We start from the raw sequence: 18,842 nt of genomic DNA on the forward strand, positions 1-18,842 counted from the left end.
CTGGAGAGGGTTCAGAGAAGAGCCACAAGAATGATACGAGGATTAGAAAACCTGCCTTAGAGTGACACTCAAGAAGCTCAGTCTATTTAGCTTAACCAGTCAATAAGTACCTAACTGGGGAACAAATATTTAACAATGGGCTCTTCTATCTAGCAGAGAAAGGTGTAACACGGCCCAGTGGCTGGAAGTTGAAGCTGGACAAATTCAGACTAGAACGAAGACAGACGTTTTTAACAGTGGGAATAATTAACCTTTGGAACAACTCACCAATGGTCGTGGTGGAGTCCCCATCACTGGCTATTTTTATATCAAGGTTGGATGTTTGTCTAACAGGTCTGCTCTAGGGATGATTGTGGGGTAGGTCTCTGGCCTGTGCGATGCAGGGGTCAGATGAGATGATCACAACGGTCCCTTCTGGCCTGGGAGTCTCTGACTCTACGCACTGCTACCACTCAGTTCTCCTGGAAGGCAACCTGGGAGCGGGGCAGCCTGCAGCCACACCCTCAGCACTGGTAGGTCCTCCAGATGTGCTTGTGCTCTGCCTCCCTCCACACCAGAGCTCTCTGTGGGCTCCCAGCGTTGCCTCATTCACAGAGTGCTCCGCACCGAGGAAAGGGCACCTGGGACTGTGGAGATCGCTATGTACAGGACACAGTTTCAGCACTGGGGCATGCAAGCCCAACCTTGCTGCTGGTGTCTAGGGCTTCCTGGCCAAACAGTCTAAGCCCATAAAGAAGGTTCTTTTCTTGCCCTTCCTCCCCCGCATTAAAAAACCGGGAAATTCCACAGGCAAAAAATATGTGTGAAGGGAACAGCAAAGTTGCAAATTAAGTCCAAGTCAGGGAATGTCCAGGTCACGGTGCCTTTGTACGTGAGCATTTACAGCGTGTGCATTACACCCCGGGTCTTTCAGCACAGGACCACGTGCATTGCACAGTACCCTGTCCTCGTTCAGTGCCCAGCTAGGACAGCGTGAGGTGAAGGAGATGGGACTCATCGTGAAAGAGCCCTTAGCCCTCCAGTAGGATAGGGAAGTGGGGCTGGGGTCTGTGCGAGGGATGAGAGGAGCAGGGGGGGAAGTAATCACGTGCAAGGAGGGCACAGCCTAATCCTCCAACACACTAGGACAACCCCCACCACTTTCTCTTTGTTTCCTCAACTTCCCACCCCCCCCCACTTAGCCCCCAACTCACCCTACCGCACCCCTCTGCAACCCTCCGTGGCCTCCAAGCGCTGCCTGGGACTCTGCTCTTGGCTGTTACAGGGACTGCGCCAGAGCCACACTTCTCTGCAAGGGCCGACCTGCTGCCCATCCAGGGCAACGCTGGAGCAGGCACACGGCCCTTACTGACCCTCGCTGTAAAATATCTGTGCCTTACTTCATCTCCATTTGTCCAGCTTCAGGGAGAGGGGCAAGGCCAAGCAGAGCCAAGAACTCAATGCAGCTCCCTACAGAAAGTCCCCACTCTCCCCGGCAGGTTCCTCCAGCTGCCCTACCTCCAGGGTGGTCCTGCGGGGCCGGCTGCAGTAGCTGCAGAGCTCCTCCTGGCCCTGCGCAGAGCTGAATTCCTGCAGCTTCTCACGCTCCAGTTCGTTTGGCGAGAACCAGGACAAGAGCTCGAAGAAAGAGCGACGGGGAACACAGGAAATGTCCAGGTAGCAGGCAACCAGGTGCTGGATGGTGCATGGCTGCGGCAAGTGGGCAGGAAGGGGGGTTCCTGCAAGGGAAGGGATGAGGCCAAGAGAGCTCTTGAGGCTGGCGCTGACCCAAGTAAGGGGCAAGAAGCCTGGCTGCACAGCTGCCCAAGGAGCTCCCCCCCACCCCGCCTAGGGCTGCCTCAGGCTTCACTTCTGGTCAGAGCCCGACTGGAGCAGGAGAGGCTCTGCAATAGCAGAAGGCAGGTACGACGCAGCGTGGGAGTGATGCTGCAGCCAGCTGAAGTGGGTTCTGTTGTTCCTAGGGGAGGCCAAAGCAAAAGTAACTGAGTCACCCCAGCAAATGGATTTGCCAGCACATGGGGGAGCTCAGTCGAGTCGAACCCAGTGGAAGCTCCCCAGGACAGGTGATTTACCTGAGCTGTAACTGGTGCTTTGAGCTGTGGGTGCAGACGTGTGCTGTACTCAGGTGCGTTTGCAGATAGTGCAGGAAGAGTCTAAGACGTTTTTCCTACAGCAGCATCTGTCAGGGCAGCAGGCGCTTTGTGTCTCCCAAGGCTATTTAAGGGTGGCACCAACCCAACCCCCCTCAGTTCTTTCCCTCGAGAGAGGCAGACTAGACCTATGAAGAGGGATGGAGCGTGGGTCATGGAACACACGTCTGCATCCACAGCTCAAAGAACAACAGCGGCAGGAAAACCATCTCTGGCTCTCCATTCCCTAGGTGCAGACACACCTGAGTGCAATGCACATCTGCAACCGCTTGAGCAATCGGCCACAGCATTGTCCCTGCCAGCCTGAGGAGTCCTCACTGCTCTCCTCCCCGGTCACCCCGCGCGGCCACCACTTCCCAGCCCATACCCGTTTGGCCCATAGCCTGAGATGGGGGAGCTGGGAGTGCTGCAGAGAAGAGTGGGTGCTGACCCACAGTAACAGTGATTTTCTTAGCTGTCTTGTGTTTGTGGATCTCACTCCAGATGCGCGGGCACCTCTGGGATGTGAGAGGTGAATCTTTGACCAGCAGGGTCTGTTGGCCTGTGACCTGCACATCCTTGTGCCCCGCCCGCCTGGGGGCTTGTAGGGCAGAGCAGCCCTGCCTGTCTCTTAGTCCCCTTGCTAGTTCAGAACCTTAGCAGAGATGGACGATGAAAGGAGCAGGGCTGGAGGGGTGGCTGGGGGGCCACACGGACAAACCACCTCAAAGCAGTACAGCTCCTGGGAGATCTGTCTCCTTCAAAGTTTCTGTCCGGGTGGGTCCCCGCTTGTGGTGGGGGACCTACCCAACCAACCGGCGGTAGCAAGGACCGTGGAACTGCTCTCCTGAGGCCAGATCCGGGCGATAATGTATTGTAAAAGTCTGCGCTGGGTTCTGCGTAGAGTCTAGCCCTCTGGAACAGCTTCCCAACGGGGCGGGGGGAGGAAGAATTAATTAGCTTCAAGAGAAAGCTGGACAAGTGTCTGAGTGGATTGTATGATGGGGTTGCTTGTGATGGCGGGGGGGGGAGGGGGGGGAGGAGGAAGGGCTCAAACCAGAAGGGACCTTGCTGCTATGTCTTATGTACCTAAAACTCATGCATCAGGTCTTCAGCTGGGGGATGCTCCCCTCCCCACCCTGTACTCTGGGGTTTGGTTTCTTTCCTCTGAAACACCAGGGCTGGCCTGGCTGGAGATGGAACACTGGGCGGGGAGGGCCAGGGCTCAGAGGTGGCACGTTCTCTCTCTCAGGTGATTGGCTGGCTGGATCTTGCTCACCTGCCCAGGGCCTAGCTGATTGCCCTATGTAGGCTCAGGAAGGAATCTTCCCCCAGCTCAGATTGGCAGTGATCTCAAGGGTGCTCACCTTTCTCTGCAGTGCATGTGTGCAGGGCACTGCCAGGATTATCTGGGTGTATCTCGCTTAATCATTTCCCTGACACTGGTGCACCTGAGTCCCTCCTGTTCTCTGCCTGTGGGCTGTGACGCTTTCTCATTGCGGCTGCTGGGGGTAGTGTGCATGTACTGGTGGCCTGTCACGCACAGGAGGTCAGAACAGACGAGCCTGGGACCCCTGCTGGCCTTACAGACTCCCAGGACAGGAACGCTCCTGAGGCACGCTGAAGAGACTGGCCGGGCTCCAGCTGCTTGGGCTCTGACTTCTGACCACTAGGAGAAGAGCTGCACTAAGCACATGGCAATGGGCCGGGCTGGCCGGGGCGGGTCTCGGGGCGGGTGGCAATGGGCCGGGCTGCCCAGGGCAGGTCTCGGGGCGGATGGCAATGGGCCGGGCTGCCCAGGGCAGGTCTCGGGGCGGGTGGCAATGGGCCGGGCTGGGTCTTGGGGAGGAGATGGGCTGGGCTGGGCTGGGCTGGGCTGGCTGGCCTCGGGGAGGAGATGGACCAGCTCAGTGCTGATTTCTGGGGCGCTTATGAAAGACAAAGGAGGAAGACTAGCTCCTGGGGTCTCACTGGAGGAGCCAGTGGTGCCCGCTGGGGCTGAAGTGCTAGACCAGAGGGGTAGTTTGGGCTGGTCCCCAAGTGATGCCCACTGGGGCAGTCCTGGGCCCTTGGGAGGGACGTGTCTGGGTGTTCCTGCGGCCCCCACTCTGAACCCCTGGAGCTGACACAGGCGGTAAAGTGAGGAGCCCCCCGACGGGTCAGCTCTGAGGAGAGGCAGCTGTGATGCCGAGGTGGAGCCCAGAGCTCCGTCTCACCGCCCCGGTGCAAGGGGGAACTGAGGGGCCTGCTCTGCCTGTCACGCCCTGAGGAGAGGGGAGGGTGAGGACGCAGGCTAGACACTGCTGGTCAAATCCCGATCTCACACTTCTGCAGTGGGACCACACGGCCAGCGCTCTCATGAGACAGAGCTGAACAGTCCATCCATCAGTGGCTGACTAGCTCTCCTGCAATCTCCCAGGCTCCAAAGCCCGAGAGAGCAGAGACAGGAGCTGGAGCAGAGCTGCCGAACGGGCGGCCCCAGCCTGGCACGAAGAGGAAGGAGCAGGGGGTGGGGAGTGTACCAGGCTCAGAAGGCTTCAGCACAAAGCATCTCTCTGGATCCAGGCGCAGAAGCTGGCAGAACTGCTGCACGTCCTCGGGGGCGTTCCGGGGCTGGACCATCAGCACATCTCCCGCTTGGTACCTGCAGGGCATGCAGCACACGTGCCAGCTCCCCCCCTGCACAGCCAACCGCAGCAGAGGGAGGGCAGGGAAGGGAGCTCAAAGGCCACTGAGAGGGCAGGGTCTGAAAGGGGGATTGCCAAGCAGCGGAAGGAAGGTGGAAGCCTGTTCCTCACTGCAGGGCCCTCCCACGTGTGGAATCACTCTGCCCAGCTCCCTGCCGCCTTGGTTTCCAGCAGCAACAAACGAATCCCGATCAGTACATTACCCTGACCCAGACCGGGTGGCAGTGCCGTCCCAATCCCCAGTTAGGGCCAAAATACAGTCCAGCTTTCCACCAGCTCTGCTGAGTAGGGAGCCAGCCCAGCAGGGGTTACACGGCTGGAGACCAGGCACCACTGGGGCCGATTAAACCACGGGGCCCAGCACCCTTACAGAAACCTGGAGAGGAGCGGCCAGGGAGCGGGAAATGGAGTCTGCGCGGCCTGGCAAACACAGTCATCCCTTCCTGTGGGATCAGGTCAGCTCCCCTCCCGAGCAGCGCCTGCCTGGGGCATCACTCAAAGAGCTGTACAGTGGCAGTGAACCAGAGCGGTGGGGCCCACCGTTGCGCAGGTGGAGGACTGACAACAGGACAATGAGGAGAGGTGCAGAAAGCCAAAGACTGATGGCCCTGCACAGACTGATAAACCCACTGAATGAGTCTCTGCTCTGGCCAGCAAAGCCCCCTGGAGAAAGGAAACCCCCTTCTTCAGGGCAGTGATCCAGCAGGGACAGGGAGTGGCTGAGGTCATGGGGTCACTGCCACAGAAAAACACCTTCCAAAGAGCAGCAGCAGCTGCTGCTCTGTCTTGAGCACGGGGGCCACATTGGGGTGTGAAACTGTATGGAGGGCTGGGTAGGGAAGGCTGTGCCCCCCAAACAGCCTGGCCCCCGCCCCCATCCGCCCCCACCCACTTCCCCCCCACTTCAGAACCTCCAACCCATCCAACCTCCCCCCTCGCTCCTTGTCCCCTGACCACCCCCTCCTGGCATCCCCTGCCCCTAAAAGCCCCCCCAGGACTCCACCCCCATCCAACCTCCCTGCTCCCTGTCCCCTGACTGCCCCAACCCCTATCCACACCCTGTCCCCCGACAGGCCCCCCGGGTCTCCCACACCTATCCAACCCCCCTGCTCCCTGTCCCCCTGAGCCCTATCCACACCCCCACCCCTGAGAGGACCCCTGGGACCCCACCCCCTATCCAACCCCCCCTGCTCCCTGTCCCCGGACTGCCACCACAACCCCTATCTACACCCCTGCCCCCTGAGAGGCCTCCCGGGACTCCCATGCCCTATCCAACCCCCCCATCCCCTGACCGCCCCACCCCAGAACCTCCGCCCCATCCAACAGCCCCCTGCTCCCTGTCCCCTGACTGCCCCCCGGGACCCCCTACTCAACTTCGCTGCAGTGCGCACATGCCACCACCACCCCCTTACCATGCCGCTCAGAGCGGCAGGAGCTCGCAGCCCCGCTGCCCTGATGGAGCCAGCCGCGCTGCCCATGTGGTGTGGCTGCGGGGGAGGGGGGACAGCAGGGGAGGGGCCAGAGGCAGCCTCCCCAGCCAGGAGCTCATGGGTCGGGCAGGACGGTCCCATGGGCTGTAGTTTGCCCACCTCTGGTCTGGAATCACTGTGAGCACAAGGAGGGGCCAGAGCAGCTCCCGTTCCACGCGTACAATAGAAACCCAGTGGGCCTAGGGGTGACTCACTCAATCCCAGAGCCTGTGACATCAAATTCAATGAGCCGGACGTCCTGGAAGTGTGATTCCGCCGTGACCCTCTGGTTGGACACCACCTGGGCAGCAAAGGGGTGAAGCTCTGAGGGGGCCTGCCTGGCTGCCTCCTGCCGGGACTGGCCCCCATCGCAGCCACTGGAGTGCTCCTCCAGAAAATGCAGAGTGAACTTGGAGGATAAACTGCAGGGAAGAACAATGTGGCACAGTCAGCTCCATTGCATGACCTCTCTGGGCCAGGGGTGGTTAGCACCAGTCACCCCCAAAGCCCGGAGCATTGCCTGGGTACCATCTGCAGGCTACTCCCAAACTCGGAGGGATTCAAATGTGTCCCAAACCGCTGACAGGAGCCAGGCTAGCTCTGCAGTATGAGCACAGACTGAGGGCAAACGGGACCCTAGACCCGCAACCATGCAAAAAGAGAGCGAAACCCAGCCAGTCTGCCAAGTGGAACCCCCGCAGCCAGATCCTCCACAGGGAGGAGCCAAGGCCAAATGCATTCTGGGGCGGCCAGAGCCGGGCTCCAGCATCAGATGGTCCCAGAGAGGCCACAGTAAATCTGCAAGGTTTCCAAGCACATCACGGACGTGAGGTGTGCGGACGAGGTGCACAGAACCCCTGCAGAGCAGTACTGCTGGAGAGCCACTCCCAGGCTGCTGACACATGCACTGGACAGCAGGAAAATGCCTGCAGCAAAAGCCCACCCCGGGACACAGAGAGTGGTGCAGAATCCACCATGGAGCCTTTCCCACATGGGACAGCAGAGGAAGCTCTCCCTTCCCGAGCTAAAGGAGAATGGACTGGCATCCAGAAGGCCCCAACTGTGGAAGTAGCGGGACTCCCCTGCTGGTGCCCCAGTGTTCCCACACCAAAGAGCAGGACTCCTGGGCTGGGAACACAACCCATGGTAGAAATGCAGCATGGCAGGTGGTTGAGTACACAGTATCCCATAGCCCCTCTTCTGGGGCAGAAGTCAGGGTCCCATGGAAGAGTAACACAGCCCCAGGCTGCCTGAGCCCTCTTCCCCTGCACACATCCCCAGCCAGGCCTCTGTGCAGTACCGAGGAAGGGGAGACTACCAAGCTGAGCCCCAGTTCCCTGTGGGAGGGTCCCCAGGGCAAGGATGCGACCCACAGAACCAGACTTTATGAAATGCTTGTAGGATGCTGCATGTATTGAGCTCACTTAACACCTGTACCCCATGGTATGAGGTTATATTAAGTGTTTGCAGTGTAAACCTGTGGGACTGTGTAGCTCACCAAACAGGAAAGAAGCATTAATTAATGTAAAGGCTGGCTTCCTACAGCCTTCCTACAGTTATTCCTGTCCACAAGACGGCCCACATGAGCCATCGTGAAACCTCAGAGGACAAAGACTTTGGTGATTGCTCCCCCCACACTCATGAAGAGGAGATGCGCACAAGGACTCATCCCATTAGCCTGAACTCTGGGATAAGGGAATAAAAATCCCTGATAAGAAGAAACTGGGTCTCTATGCTACTGCACTTGGAGAGGGAAAGATTTCTAAGCATAAGCAAGAGATCCCCAGTGCTTGGCGTGGGTTAGCCCTAGAGGACATATAGAGTTTGGGTATTACAGCAGCTTCTATTACCTGTTGGAACCTAAGGCCTGGTCTACAGCACATGCTTATTTCGGAATTAGTCGACTTAATTCGAAATAAAACTGATTCCGTCCACACAACCAAACCGTTTTTTCCGATTTAAAGGGCTCTTTAATCCGATTTCTGTACTGCACCTCGGCAAGTGGAGTAGCGCTAAAATTGAGATCGCAGTTCTGGGTTACAGGTACTGTGGACGCAATTCAACGTTATTGGCCTCTGGGAGCTATCCCAGAATGCTCCCTTGTGACCTCTCTGGACAACACTCTCAACTCCGATGCACTAGCCAGGTAGGCAGTAAAAGCCCCGGGAACTTCTGAATTTCTTTTCCTGTTTGGTCACTATCAGCACAGGTGACCATCAGCACAGTCCACCATCACAAGAGACTACGCAGTCCTGGATTCGCAGACGAGCTCCAGCATGGTCTGAATGGGAGGTACTGGATCTCATCACATGTTGGGGAGACGAATCTGTTATGGCAGAACTACGTTCCAAAAAAAGAAATGCAAATACGTACACTAAAGTCTCCAGGGCCATGACGGATAGAGGCTACTCCGGGGACACAGAGCAGTGTCGTACAAAAATCAAGGAGCTCAGGCAGGGAGGTGAGCCAGGGAGATGAACTGGTGCTCTGGGTGACAGCCCCATACATGCCGCTTCTACCATGAGCTGCATACAATTATGGGGGGTGACGCCACCACTATCCCAACAGTGTCCATGGACACCTGCAAGGGGGGAGTTGCATGGAGTGAGGAGGATGAGTTTTTGGAGGACGAAGAGGAGGAGGAGGACAGTGCACAGGCGGCAAGTGGGGAATCCGTTTTCCCCCCTAGCCAGGAACTAGTCTTAACGCTGGAGCCAACAGCCTCCCCCTACTCCCAAGGCATGCTCCTGGACCATGACCCTGGAGAAGGCACTTCTGGTGAGTGAGAGCCTGATCAGAGCCACGCGGTGGGGGGTGGGGGGAAAACCCAGCCGCGCTGGGCTGTTCCCGTTTAGTTTAAAGGGTTCATCCCTGCTCAGAGTCTCATCGAAGCTATGTGGTGGGTGCAGGGGGTGGGGTGGGGGGTGTTGTATGAAGCGATCATACCAGAGAGCCTGCAGGCCCTCCTTTTATACGGCAAACCCACCAGGCATTGCTTGCTATGGGAAAGGGGGCCCCAGCAGTTTGAAAGCATTGAAATGAATGCGGAAGAAGCAGAACCCCGCATGCCCCTGGGGCTTACCATGGCTGCCTGCAAGCTGAATTCTGTTGCCTGGCTGCGTGTGATGGCTTACTCACACCAAAGTGGCAGGCACTTCAGTATAAGAGGCAAAATGTGACCTTGTACAGAAAGAACATGTGCTGTGTACTATGAATTGCCTGTTTCACTGAGAAAGAGTGTCCCCTTTGTTTCTAAAATGTATCTTTTAAAATATTACCCTCCCTTTTTCTCCTTCCGCAGGTGCGAATGTTTCAACTCAGCCTCTATCTACTCTGTCCCAGAGGCTGGTCCAGATTAGAAGGTGGAAAAAACGGACGTGGGACAACATGTTCGTCGAGCTCATGCAGTCCTCCCACACTGATAGGGCCCAGCTGAATGCATGGAGGCAAACAATTGCGGAGTCGCGTAAAGCGTTAAATTAACACGAAGAGAGGAGGGACGCGCGCGATGAGAGCAAGCAGGATGGTATGGTCAAGCTCATGGGGGAGCAAACTGACATGCTCCGCTGTATGGTGGATCTAATGCGGAAAAGGCAGCAAGACCACAGACTGCCGCTGCAGCCCCTGTATAAACGCCCTCCCTCCTCCCCAAGTTCCATAGCCTCCTCACCCAGACGCCCAAGAACACGGGGGGCGGGGGGAGAAAGGCTACGGGGACCCATACACTCAACCCCAGAGGATTGCACAAGCAGCAGAAAGCTGGCATATCCTAAATTTTGATTTGGTTTCTGGACTTGTCCTTCCCTCCTCCTCCTCCTCCACCTCCCTAACCCAATACCCCCCACTCCCCCGGTCTACCTTCTGATTTCTCTCAATATGTTGTGGAACAAATAATAAAGAACGTTTTTTAAACAACTGTGACTTTATTTCCTTTCATATATATAGGGGGTGGGTAACTTCAAGAGAAACAAACACAACTGTCACACCATACCCTGGCCAGTCATGAAACTGGCTTTCAAAGCTTCTCTGATGCGCAGCGGGCCCTGCTGCATTCTTCTAATTGCCCTGTTGTTTGGCTGTGCAAAACCGGCCTCCAGGCAAGTTGCCTCAACCTCCCACCCACCATAAACATCTCCCCCTTACTCTCACAGATATTGTGGAGCACACAACAAGCAGCAATTACAACTGGAATATTGGTTGCGCTGAGATCTAACCGAGTAAACTGCGCCAGCGCCCTTTCAAATGTCCAAAAGCACATTCTGCCACCATTCTGCACTTGCTCAGCCTAGAGCTGAACTGCTCCTTACTACTGTCCAGGGTGCATGTGTACGGCTTCATGAGCCATGGCATTAACGGGTAGGCTGGGTCCCGGAGGATAACTATAGGTATTTCAACATCCCCAACAGTAATTTTCTGGTCTGGGAAGTAAGTCCCTTCCTGCAGCTGTTCAAACAGACCAGAGTTCCTGAAGATGTGAGTGTCATGCACCTTTCCAGGCCATCCCACATTGATGTCAGTGAAATGTCCCTTGAGATCCACCAGTGCTTGAAGCACCATGGAAAAGTACCCCTTGTGGTTTACGTACTGGCCGCCCCGGTGTTCCGGGGCCAAGATAGGGATATGAGTTCCGTCTATCACCCCGTCGCGGTTAGGGAACCCCAGCACAGTAAAGCCATCCACAATGGTCTACACATTTCCCAAAGTCACCACCCTTGATAGCAGCTGGTCAATGATTGCGTTGGCTACTTGCAGCACAGCAGCCCCCACAGGAGATTTGCCCACTCCAAACGGATTCCCGACTGACCGGTAGCTGTCAGGCGTTGCAAGCTTCCACAGGGCTATGGCCACTCGCTTCTCAACTGTGAGGGCTCCTCTCATTTTGGTGTCTTTGCGCTTCAGGGCAGGGGACAGCAAGTCACAAAGTTCCATGAAAGTGGCCCTATGCATATGAAAGCTTTGCAGCCACTGGGAATCATCCCATACCTGCAACACTATGCTTGTTTCCCAGACCCAGAATCGGCGTTCCACGGCATGAACCTGGCCCAACACCACCATGATCTCCCAATCACCACATGCCGTGCTTCTAGGAACGTCTGTGTCCATGTCCTTATCAGTATAGTAATCACGCTGTCGTCGCTTCCTCACCCAGTTTTGCAGGTACTGCACATGCTGCTGGATAATGCACGAGGTATTTACAATGGTCAAAACTGCAGTGGAGATCTGAGCGGGCTCCATGCTTGCTGTGCTATGGTGCCTGCATGGGTAATCCTGGAAAAAGGGCGCAAAACGTAGGAGAGCAGAGTGGCAGCGGAAGAGTTGCTGTTCGGTTCACGATAACTGAAAAAAGGCAGGAAATGGTTGTCTTCTATAGCTTTCACAGAGGCGGGAGCCCAGGACAGACAACATGGAGAAGCTCGGTAGCGTGGTAAGAGCGGGAGAGCAGAGTTGGCGGCAGAAGCTGTGCTGCTCGGTTCACAATGGCCGAGCAGAGTTGGAAGTGGTTGATGAGGAAGAGAAAGAGTAGATACTTATAGAGATTACGTAGAAAGATGAGAAGAAATGTGAGGTGGATTCATGGTACCAGGAGAGAAGCGGTGCACCATACTGCACCATCTGCTGAAAGCAGTATGGCGTCTGCACGCCAAAAAGAAGCGAAACGATTGTCTGCTGTAGCTTTCACAGAGGGAGGAGCGACTGACGACACACACCCAGAAACACCCACAAGAATGTTTTTGCCCCATCATGCGCTGGGAGCTTAACCCAGAATTCCAATGGGCGGCGAGGACTGCAGGAACTGTGGGATAACTACCCACAGTGCACCGCTCTGACATTTGATGCTAGCCTCGGTACTGTGGACGCACTCCGCCGAATTAACGCGCTTTAGAGGGGACACACAAGACCGAATGTATAAAATCACTTCCAAAAATTCGAATAGAATAATTTCGAAATAATTTTGTGCTGTAGACGTAAGACTGTAACTCATTTGTGTGTGTACATTTACCTGCTTTAACCTTGTAAATAACGCTCTCATTCCTTTTTCTTAGTTAATAAGCCTTTGGTTACAGTAGAACCTCACTTATCTGAGCCTCCATTATCCAGCTCTCAGTATTAACCGAACTGGGCAGTGGGGCTTAGGCTGTCAGCCCCAGGCGGCAAGGCTGGTTATCTGAATTTTTGATTATCCAATCTTGTCCCGGTCCCAATGAGATCAGATAAATGGGGTTCCACTGTAATTTATTATAAGATTGGCAACAAGTGTTGTCTTAGGTGCAGGATCTAAAGGTGCAATTGACCTGGGTAAGTGACTGGTCCTTTGGGACTGGGACTAACCTGAATATTGTTGTGATTTTTGGTGTAAGGGACCATTTATCAAAAAGGCAGGCTTGCGCGGGTGGCAAGATAGACTGGAGTATCTGAGGGACTGTCTGTGACTCCATGCTAAGGCTGCTGTGGTGCCTGAGGAGTTCACACTTGACATTTGGTTGGTGAAATCTCTGTATAGAACTTACAACCAGTTTGGGGAGGCGGGGGGCTGGGCCCTGCTCCTTGACAGTCTGCCCTGAGGTTGGTACTCATGTCCCTGAGCCACTCCAGACAGCCTGACACTTTTGTTTTCTACTGTGTGCTGGACGGGTTGAAGCAAGGCTCCTCCGTCCAGGGTGTGTCTGGGACTCTGGCAACCAGGGCAGGAAGCTTCCTACCGAGCGCACAGGGCAGAGCTCTGTGCCCACAAGGACCAGCCTGGGAAAGCAGCATTTCAAGGCACCATGTGCAACCAATCAGCTTTCCCCTAGCCAGCAGTGGCTGGATGGCAGTAGATGGTCTGCGCCCACCCTTGGTACTCACAGGACATCAGGGCCGATAATGCCAAGGCCAGGAGGCAGAGGGTACAAGGATAGGATCCTTCCCCACAAGTCCAGTAGCCAGGGATCAACCACTGCATCCGACCTGCAGGAGATAAATACAAACTTCAGCGGGGCTTGTATCACTGGGCTGGGGGACTGCTGGGACCCTGTCCTGCTGCTTCCCTGTGACTTCCAAACTTCAGAAACCTCCTTCCTACAACGCTGCCCCAGTGGGCAAGCGGGGTTCCTTCAGTCAGCCAGAGGGGGCATCAGAGAGATGCAAGCCGCCAGCTCCCAGCCCCCACAACCCAGCTGAACAGGGACTGCCCGTGGAATGGCACGTGGCAGTGAAGCTATGTAACTTGGATGCCCCCGCTGGCGCTGAACATCAGTTCACTTCTCCCTGCATGGAGGGCTGGTCACCAGGCTGGGCCCTCCGTGTAGTCCACTTGGAGGAGCAGCAGTAGGCAGAGGTGACAATACAGATGCCTGACAGGTAGGTGCTGCCTAGCCGGTCCCTGTGGGAAGGGGTCACACGGGCAGACTGGAACAGTGACAGCGTTCTAGGGAGGACTCTCAAACCAGGCCCTGAGTTCAGAGAGGAGACTCTTCAGCCCCAAGTGCAGCGGCCTCCCATGAGCTCCCTGAAGCAATGACACATGCCCATGCAATGAGCCTGGGTGTAACACCAAGGCTGCAGGGGCTCTCTCCCGTGGGCCAAGAGCTCTGGGTTACCTGGCGATAGCTCTGCAGTGGGTTAGGTGCACATTCTGTAGCAGGTCTCGGCAGCTGCCCATGCTCGGTAGGCACACTTGAGTAATCAGTGGCCTCTGGACAGGACAGCCGACCCAGTTAGAACATGAGAGTGAGATTTTACTTCAACGTGAACTGGCTTCTATCATGGGTGAAAATCAGTGCAGCAGGTTTCAGCCTGCCGGTGTGACAAAACCACAAGACTGGCTGGGATAAGGGGGCAGTCTGGTCAGGACTAGAAGAGTTGGTGGGGCTGCAGGTCAGGAATGGGAAAACCAGCAGTGCGAGGTGGGGCGGAACGGGGGGACCCAGGATTAGAACTGCGGGGGTGGGCTGCAGGCCAGGTGTGCAGAGCATTAGCAAAGACTGAGGGGAACGGGCAGCCAGGCCTGGAAAGCCAGGGTTCTGCAGGAAAGGACTGAGGTGTGTGTGGAGAGCAGGAGGGGATGAACAGCAGCGGAATACAGGTAACTAAGCAGAGCTGTGGGGAGGACCCAGGCCTGGACCAGCAGAGAGTGCAGCTAGTCAGATTTCAGGGGCAGGAGCAGAGCTGTTGCAGGGTGTGAGCCAGCCCTGGGAAATCAGAGAGTGCTGCCTTGCCCTACAGGCCGAGCTGGGGCTGCAGGACTCACAGCCAGCACCAGCTGGAGGACCAAAGCCACAGGGGGGGATCCTTACAGCAGCCCCTCCCCCAGGCAGTGAGCTTACCCCAAGTCATGCTGGTCGTCTCCCAAGGCTACTGGCAGGATGGGGCTGGCCCCGAGCTGCTGCAGCCGCTTGTGCAGCTTCTTCGCAACAAAATTAAACCTGGGCCAAGAAGAATCAGAGACACAGACGGGGGGGGGGGGGGGGGGGGGCTTTACCATTGGGAGCCCGCAATCCCACTGCTGCTGGGGCAGCGGAGCAGTGGGGCTGGTCCCTGCCCCAGCCCCCCCACAAACCTGACAGCCCATGGCCCTGGTTGCTCGGCCCCACATCCACATTTCTGTCCTATTGCCGAGCCGACACGACTGACTGACTGAACTCCCCCAGCGGAGGGGGACGGACCGGTGTGCAGCACGTCCGCAGGATCTGACTTGCTCCCAGGGAGGGGCTGGCTGGTTTTCAAGGATTTTTTTAATGTCAATACAAAAGAATCTCCCACCCTCCAATCAGCCTTTGAATGCACAGAAAACAGGCTCTCGCTCCCATGCACAGCTCCTTCCCCACAGCTCTCCTGCCTGCACACAGGTCCCGCAGGAGAGAGCCTCTGGGCTCCAGCCACATCTCTGCTGCTGGGAATTAGAAGGGAAGCATGGCACGGGCTGCCCTCTCCCTGGGTGTGCTGTGCGGCTGACACACAGCACAGGCTGCCTTCTCCTCAAGCGCACCGCTTGTCCCCCCCACAGCACGGGCTGCCCTCTCTCCGGGCACATCACTTGCCCGACACAGGCTGCCCTCTCCTCGGTGTCCTACAGACCCAGCAAAGTGTGCGACCCACTAGTGACTCTGAGCTTTTCTAATAAGACGTTTTTTAAAGCATCACCGGTTGATTTACACAAAGGGTCTCAGAACAGCTCTCCTCACTCCAGAGCACTCAGTGCTGGGAAGGGAATGATCAACACCTTTCAGCAGGCCTGGATGGGAACTCAGTGCGTAATACAGCAAAGGGGCCGTGGGACAAGCCACTCACTTGGGATAGGAGGAGTCTCCGAGGCCCAGCACGGCATAGTCCATCTGGCAAAGGGAGGCCGGGGACAGGTTCTTTCGGAAGATAAACCGCCAGAAATTCTAAAAGCAAACACAGTCAAGAATCGCATGGCTCCAACATGCACCCATCCCACAGGCTGCTCTGCCCTCCTGCCCCGCACTGCCCCGAGGGCCCAATCCGGCTGGGGCAGGGCCGTGATCAACTGGGGTCTCTCTCAGTTGGGCGATCGGTTCAGCGGAGTCCTTGGAAATGCAGAATATGATGAGTTCTCTGGTTTATCCAGCAAACTGACACTAGGAAACAAGCAACAGCCGGCCTTCCCATGGTGTCAGTTGGCAGGGAGCACTCGGCAAGCACAAGGCAAGCCCTGCCTGGCCATGACAGCAGGATAAACCCAGGCCATCATCACTCAGCAAGCTGCTGAGCCCCTTCCACATTCATGTCCCAGCAGAAGTAGCGGACGCTTCTCAGCCCCGAAGCCTCCCAAAAGAAAGGCTGGGAGAGGACTATTGCCACATGAGGACCCAAAGGGTCAGCCCTCAATGGGAGGGCACATCCACAGGATAAAGGACAAAGTAGCTCCAAGTACAGGGACTGTGGGGCATCTGTAGCCCCATGATCCCCATCACTGGCTCCCCTCCTGGTCCCCGTAACTCCTCCACTACTCCCTTCACATCCGCCCTGCCCTCCCCAAATCGCTGCAGGCTGGCGCCACCTGCTGCTGCCTGCCTGTTTAGGAAACAATCGGTTCTCGCAGAAACACAGTCACAGGAGTCAAACCGGGGGTAGAAACAATCACCAAAAAGAAGAGTCGTGGCCAATGGCACGTCCTACCTTCATGTTGTCAGGCGGGTCCCCTTGGCCGGTGGTTGCACACACAAATACCACCAGCAGCTCCTGGATCAGCTGCGCCTGCATGCACAACAAACATGGACACACATGGTTAGGGCCAACAACCTTCAACAGCCACCGGCAAACTGCACAAGACAGTGCACACCGCCCCACACCCCCAGACCCACACACCGCCTCCCCCACACAGCCACAGCCCTGCATACCGGATCCCCTCTCTCATAGCCAGACGGCACCGCACAGCCCCAGTCCTACACACTGCCCCCGCACAGCTACAGCCCTCCACACGGCCAGACCCACCCCCACAGTCTGAGCCCCGCACACCACCCCCTGCACAGCCAGACCCCCCCACAGTCCCAGCCCCACACACTACCCCCCCAGCCAGATCCACATACTGACCCCCTGCACAGCCCCACACAGCTCCAGCCCTGCACAGCCACGCACACCGCCCTCCCACACAACCCCCAGCCCGCCCCCCGCTGCCCTCCCGCACAGGACACCAGCAGGGAGGGCGTTCTGGGAATAGGCAGGCAAGTGAGCAGAGGATGGATCCTCCCCACAGCAGGATCTCATCCAGCAGCTTTAACCAAGCCTGGGTTTATGCAGTACAGCCATGTGCTCAGAAGGGCCTGGCACACTTTGTCAGAGCCTCTCGGCCCACCCAGCACAGCACGAACAGCAGGTTTTAACAAGACCCATTTGTGGTTTTTGCAAGTGGCTTTGTTTTATCTTATTCTGGCCCCAGACACCCCCAGTTTCTGCAGGACACGCTCATGCTCTTCATCTTGTAGAAAATGGCTCTAAGTAAACCCAGGGTGGCACCAATTTGCGCTAACACAGCTAAAGGCATGTTTAACGCCTTCACCAGTTCTTAGCCTTTGCAGCAGCGTAGAGCTTGTGCACCTGCAAGGGGGCTTGGAGGCCAGCGCACAACGTTGTCAGAGGGCAGGCAGCTGCCGTGCGGCCGGGGTGCTATCCAGTGCACCCTGAAAGGAACTCAGGGGCAAGGGATGAATGTAGAAGCTGCACAGAGCTCTTCTCGGCCTCAGCTCTCAATTTACCCCCATACTCACCACAAGGTAACTGTCCAGGGCCTCTACCCGGCAGTGAAAGTGGCGCCGCTTGGCTTCCCTGCCAATTCTCTCAGCTGTATCTTGAGCTGTCCCAGTCTGGCTGCCAAAGAGAACGAGGAGCCTCCGTTCCGCCATCTGAAAGAGACAAAACTACTCAACAGAGCCCAGGGAAGCTGAGCGCTCTCTAATAGTTCAGGGGCACGGTCATGCTGGGAGCCACTCTGGGGAGTCACCGGGAGCTGCAGCAGGATTCTGTTCGGGTGTAGTTCCAGGGAACTATGCTTCGGCAGATAGCAAATACCAGGGTGTAGAACTGTCTAATAGTTAGAACAAGGCACAAGTAATCAGGGATTCTGGGCTCTAGTCCCAGGCCCACTGCTGCCTTGCTGGGCAGCCTTGGGCCAGGCATGCCCTCTGGGCTGCAGTTTGCCCATCTGCAAAATACATGTGGAAATACATGCCTACCTCATTGGCTGAAAGAAGGGTGCTGAGACTTACTTAACCTTTGAGAGTCTCCGAAGAGAAACACCAGAGGGGGGTAAAGTAGCATGATTACTACTGCCGAGCCTCTCCGTAGGTAAAGGGACTTGACAGCAGCTCCAAAATAAAGGGACTCTGTTGACTCAAAGTCGAGCCGACTGCAGACAAAAATTTCAAAGTAGTGTCAGGCCCCGGCCAACTGCTGTTGATTTGCAATCCCACTTTCCTAAGCTTTCAAATGTTTCCCACCCCTCATTGCTGTGTGAAGGACCCACACAAACAGGAGAAGTGACTCACTGTCTAGAATGGGAACAGCAACACTAGCTAGACACAAAGTGTCACCAACTGTACAAAGATCTGACCAGAGGATTTTTCCTCCCTAATCTCTTTCAGTGCCAGGGATCCTGTGTGCATGGCACTCATGTTGGTAGCACATCACAAACCCAGGTCAGACTGAAGCCTGAGGTTTAAGTTGATGGTGCCCCAGGAAGGACTACAGGGTGTATCTTGCTTCCAACCAAGGGGAAAGTGAAACTCCCACTAACTCCAGTGGGGGCAGTATCGGGCACTTATTTGCTTTTTTAAAACGTCTATGGTACCTGCCCATTGCTGTAGTATCAGGGTGCACGGTCATCGGCCAACAGCAGAGTCGTCCCCCTACAGCCCCAGGGCCAGACACGTGATTCCAAAAGGGTCAGGGGGCCAGAGTCAGCACTTTGGGGCAGACTCTCTGATCCATACCACGCAGCCAGCATTGAGAGCAGAAACACCCGCCAGACCTGCTGGAGATTCCCCTCCTTTGAGGGAGGGAAGTCTCCAGTGGGCATAGAGCCAGTATGTTCCCACATCACCGTTCCCACAGTCCTG

The 18,842-nt window shown here is 56.3% G+C and overlaps 1 protein-coding gene across 7 annotated transcripts in view; it reads right to left on the minus strand.

Moving 5' to 3' along the window:
* NDOR1 (NADPH dependent diflavin oxidoreductase 1) overlaps positions 1 to 18,842 on the minus strand; it is a 44,394-nt gene that overhangs the window by 20,840 nt on the left and 4,712 nt on the right. For 4 of the 7 annotated variants that reach the window (XM_074974081.1, XM_074974086.1, XM_074974085.1 and 1 more), the window contains 8 exons: positions 17,496 to 17,630; positions 16,408 to 16,485; positions 15,556 to 15,653; positions 14,592 to 14,690; positions 13,132 to 13,233; positions 6,501 to 6,707; positions 4,652 to 4,773; positions 1,498 to 1,718 (listed from right to left, as the gene is read on the minus strand). In XM_074974081.1, coding sequence (XP_074830182.1) covers positions 1,498 to 1,718; positions 4,652 to 4,773; positions 6,501 to 6,707; positions 13,132 to 13,233; positions 14,592 to 14,690; positions 15,556 to 15,653; positions 16,408 to 16,485; positions 17,496 to 17,630 — 1,062 coding nt within the window. Of the gene's footprint in view, positions 1 to 1,497; positions 1,719 to 4,651; positions 4,774 to 6,500; positions 6,708 to 13,131; positions 13,234 to 14,591; positions 14,691 to 15,555; positions 15,654 to 16,407; positions 16,486 to 17,495; positions 17,631 to 17,993; positions 18,134 to 18,842 lie in introns of all 7 variants that reach the window. The other 3 variants (XM_074974082.1, XM_074974079.1, XM_074974080.1) reach the window with 2 other exon arrangements.

The sequence above is a fragment of the Natator depressus genome, chromosome 16, assembly GCF_965152275.1.
Source record: "Natator depressus isolate rNatDep1 chromosome 16, rNatDep2.hap1, whole genome shotgun sequence".
Classification (NCBI taxonomy): domain Eukaryota; kingdom Metazoa; phylum Chordata; order Testudines; family Cheloniidae; genus Natator; species Natator depressus.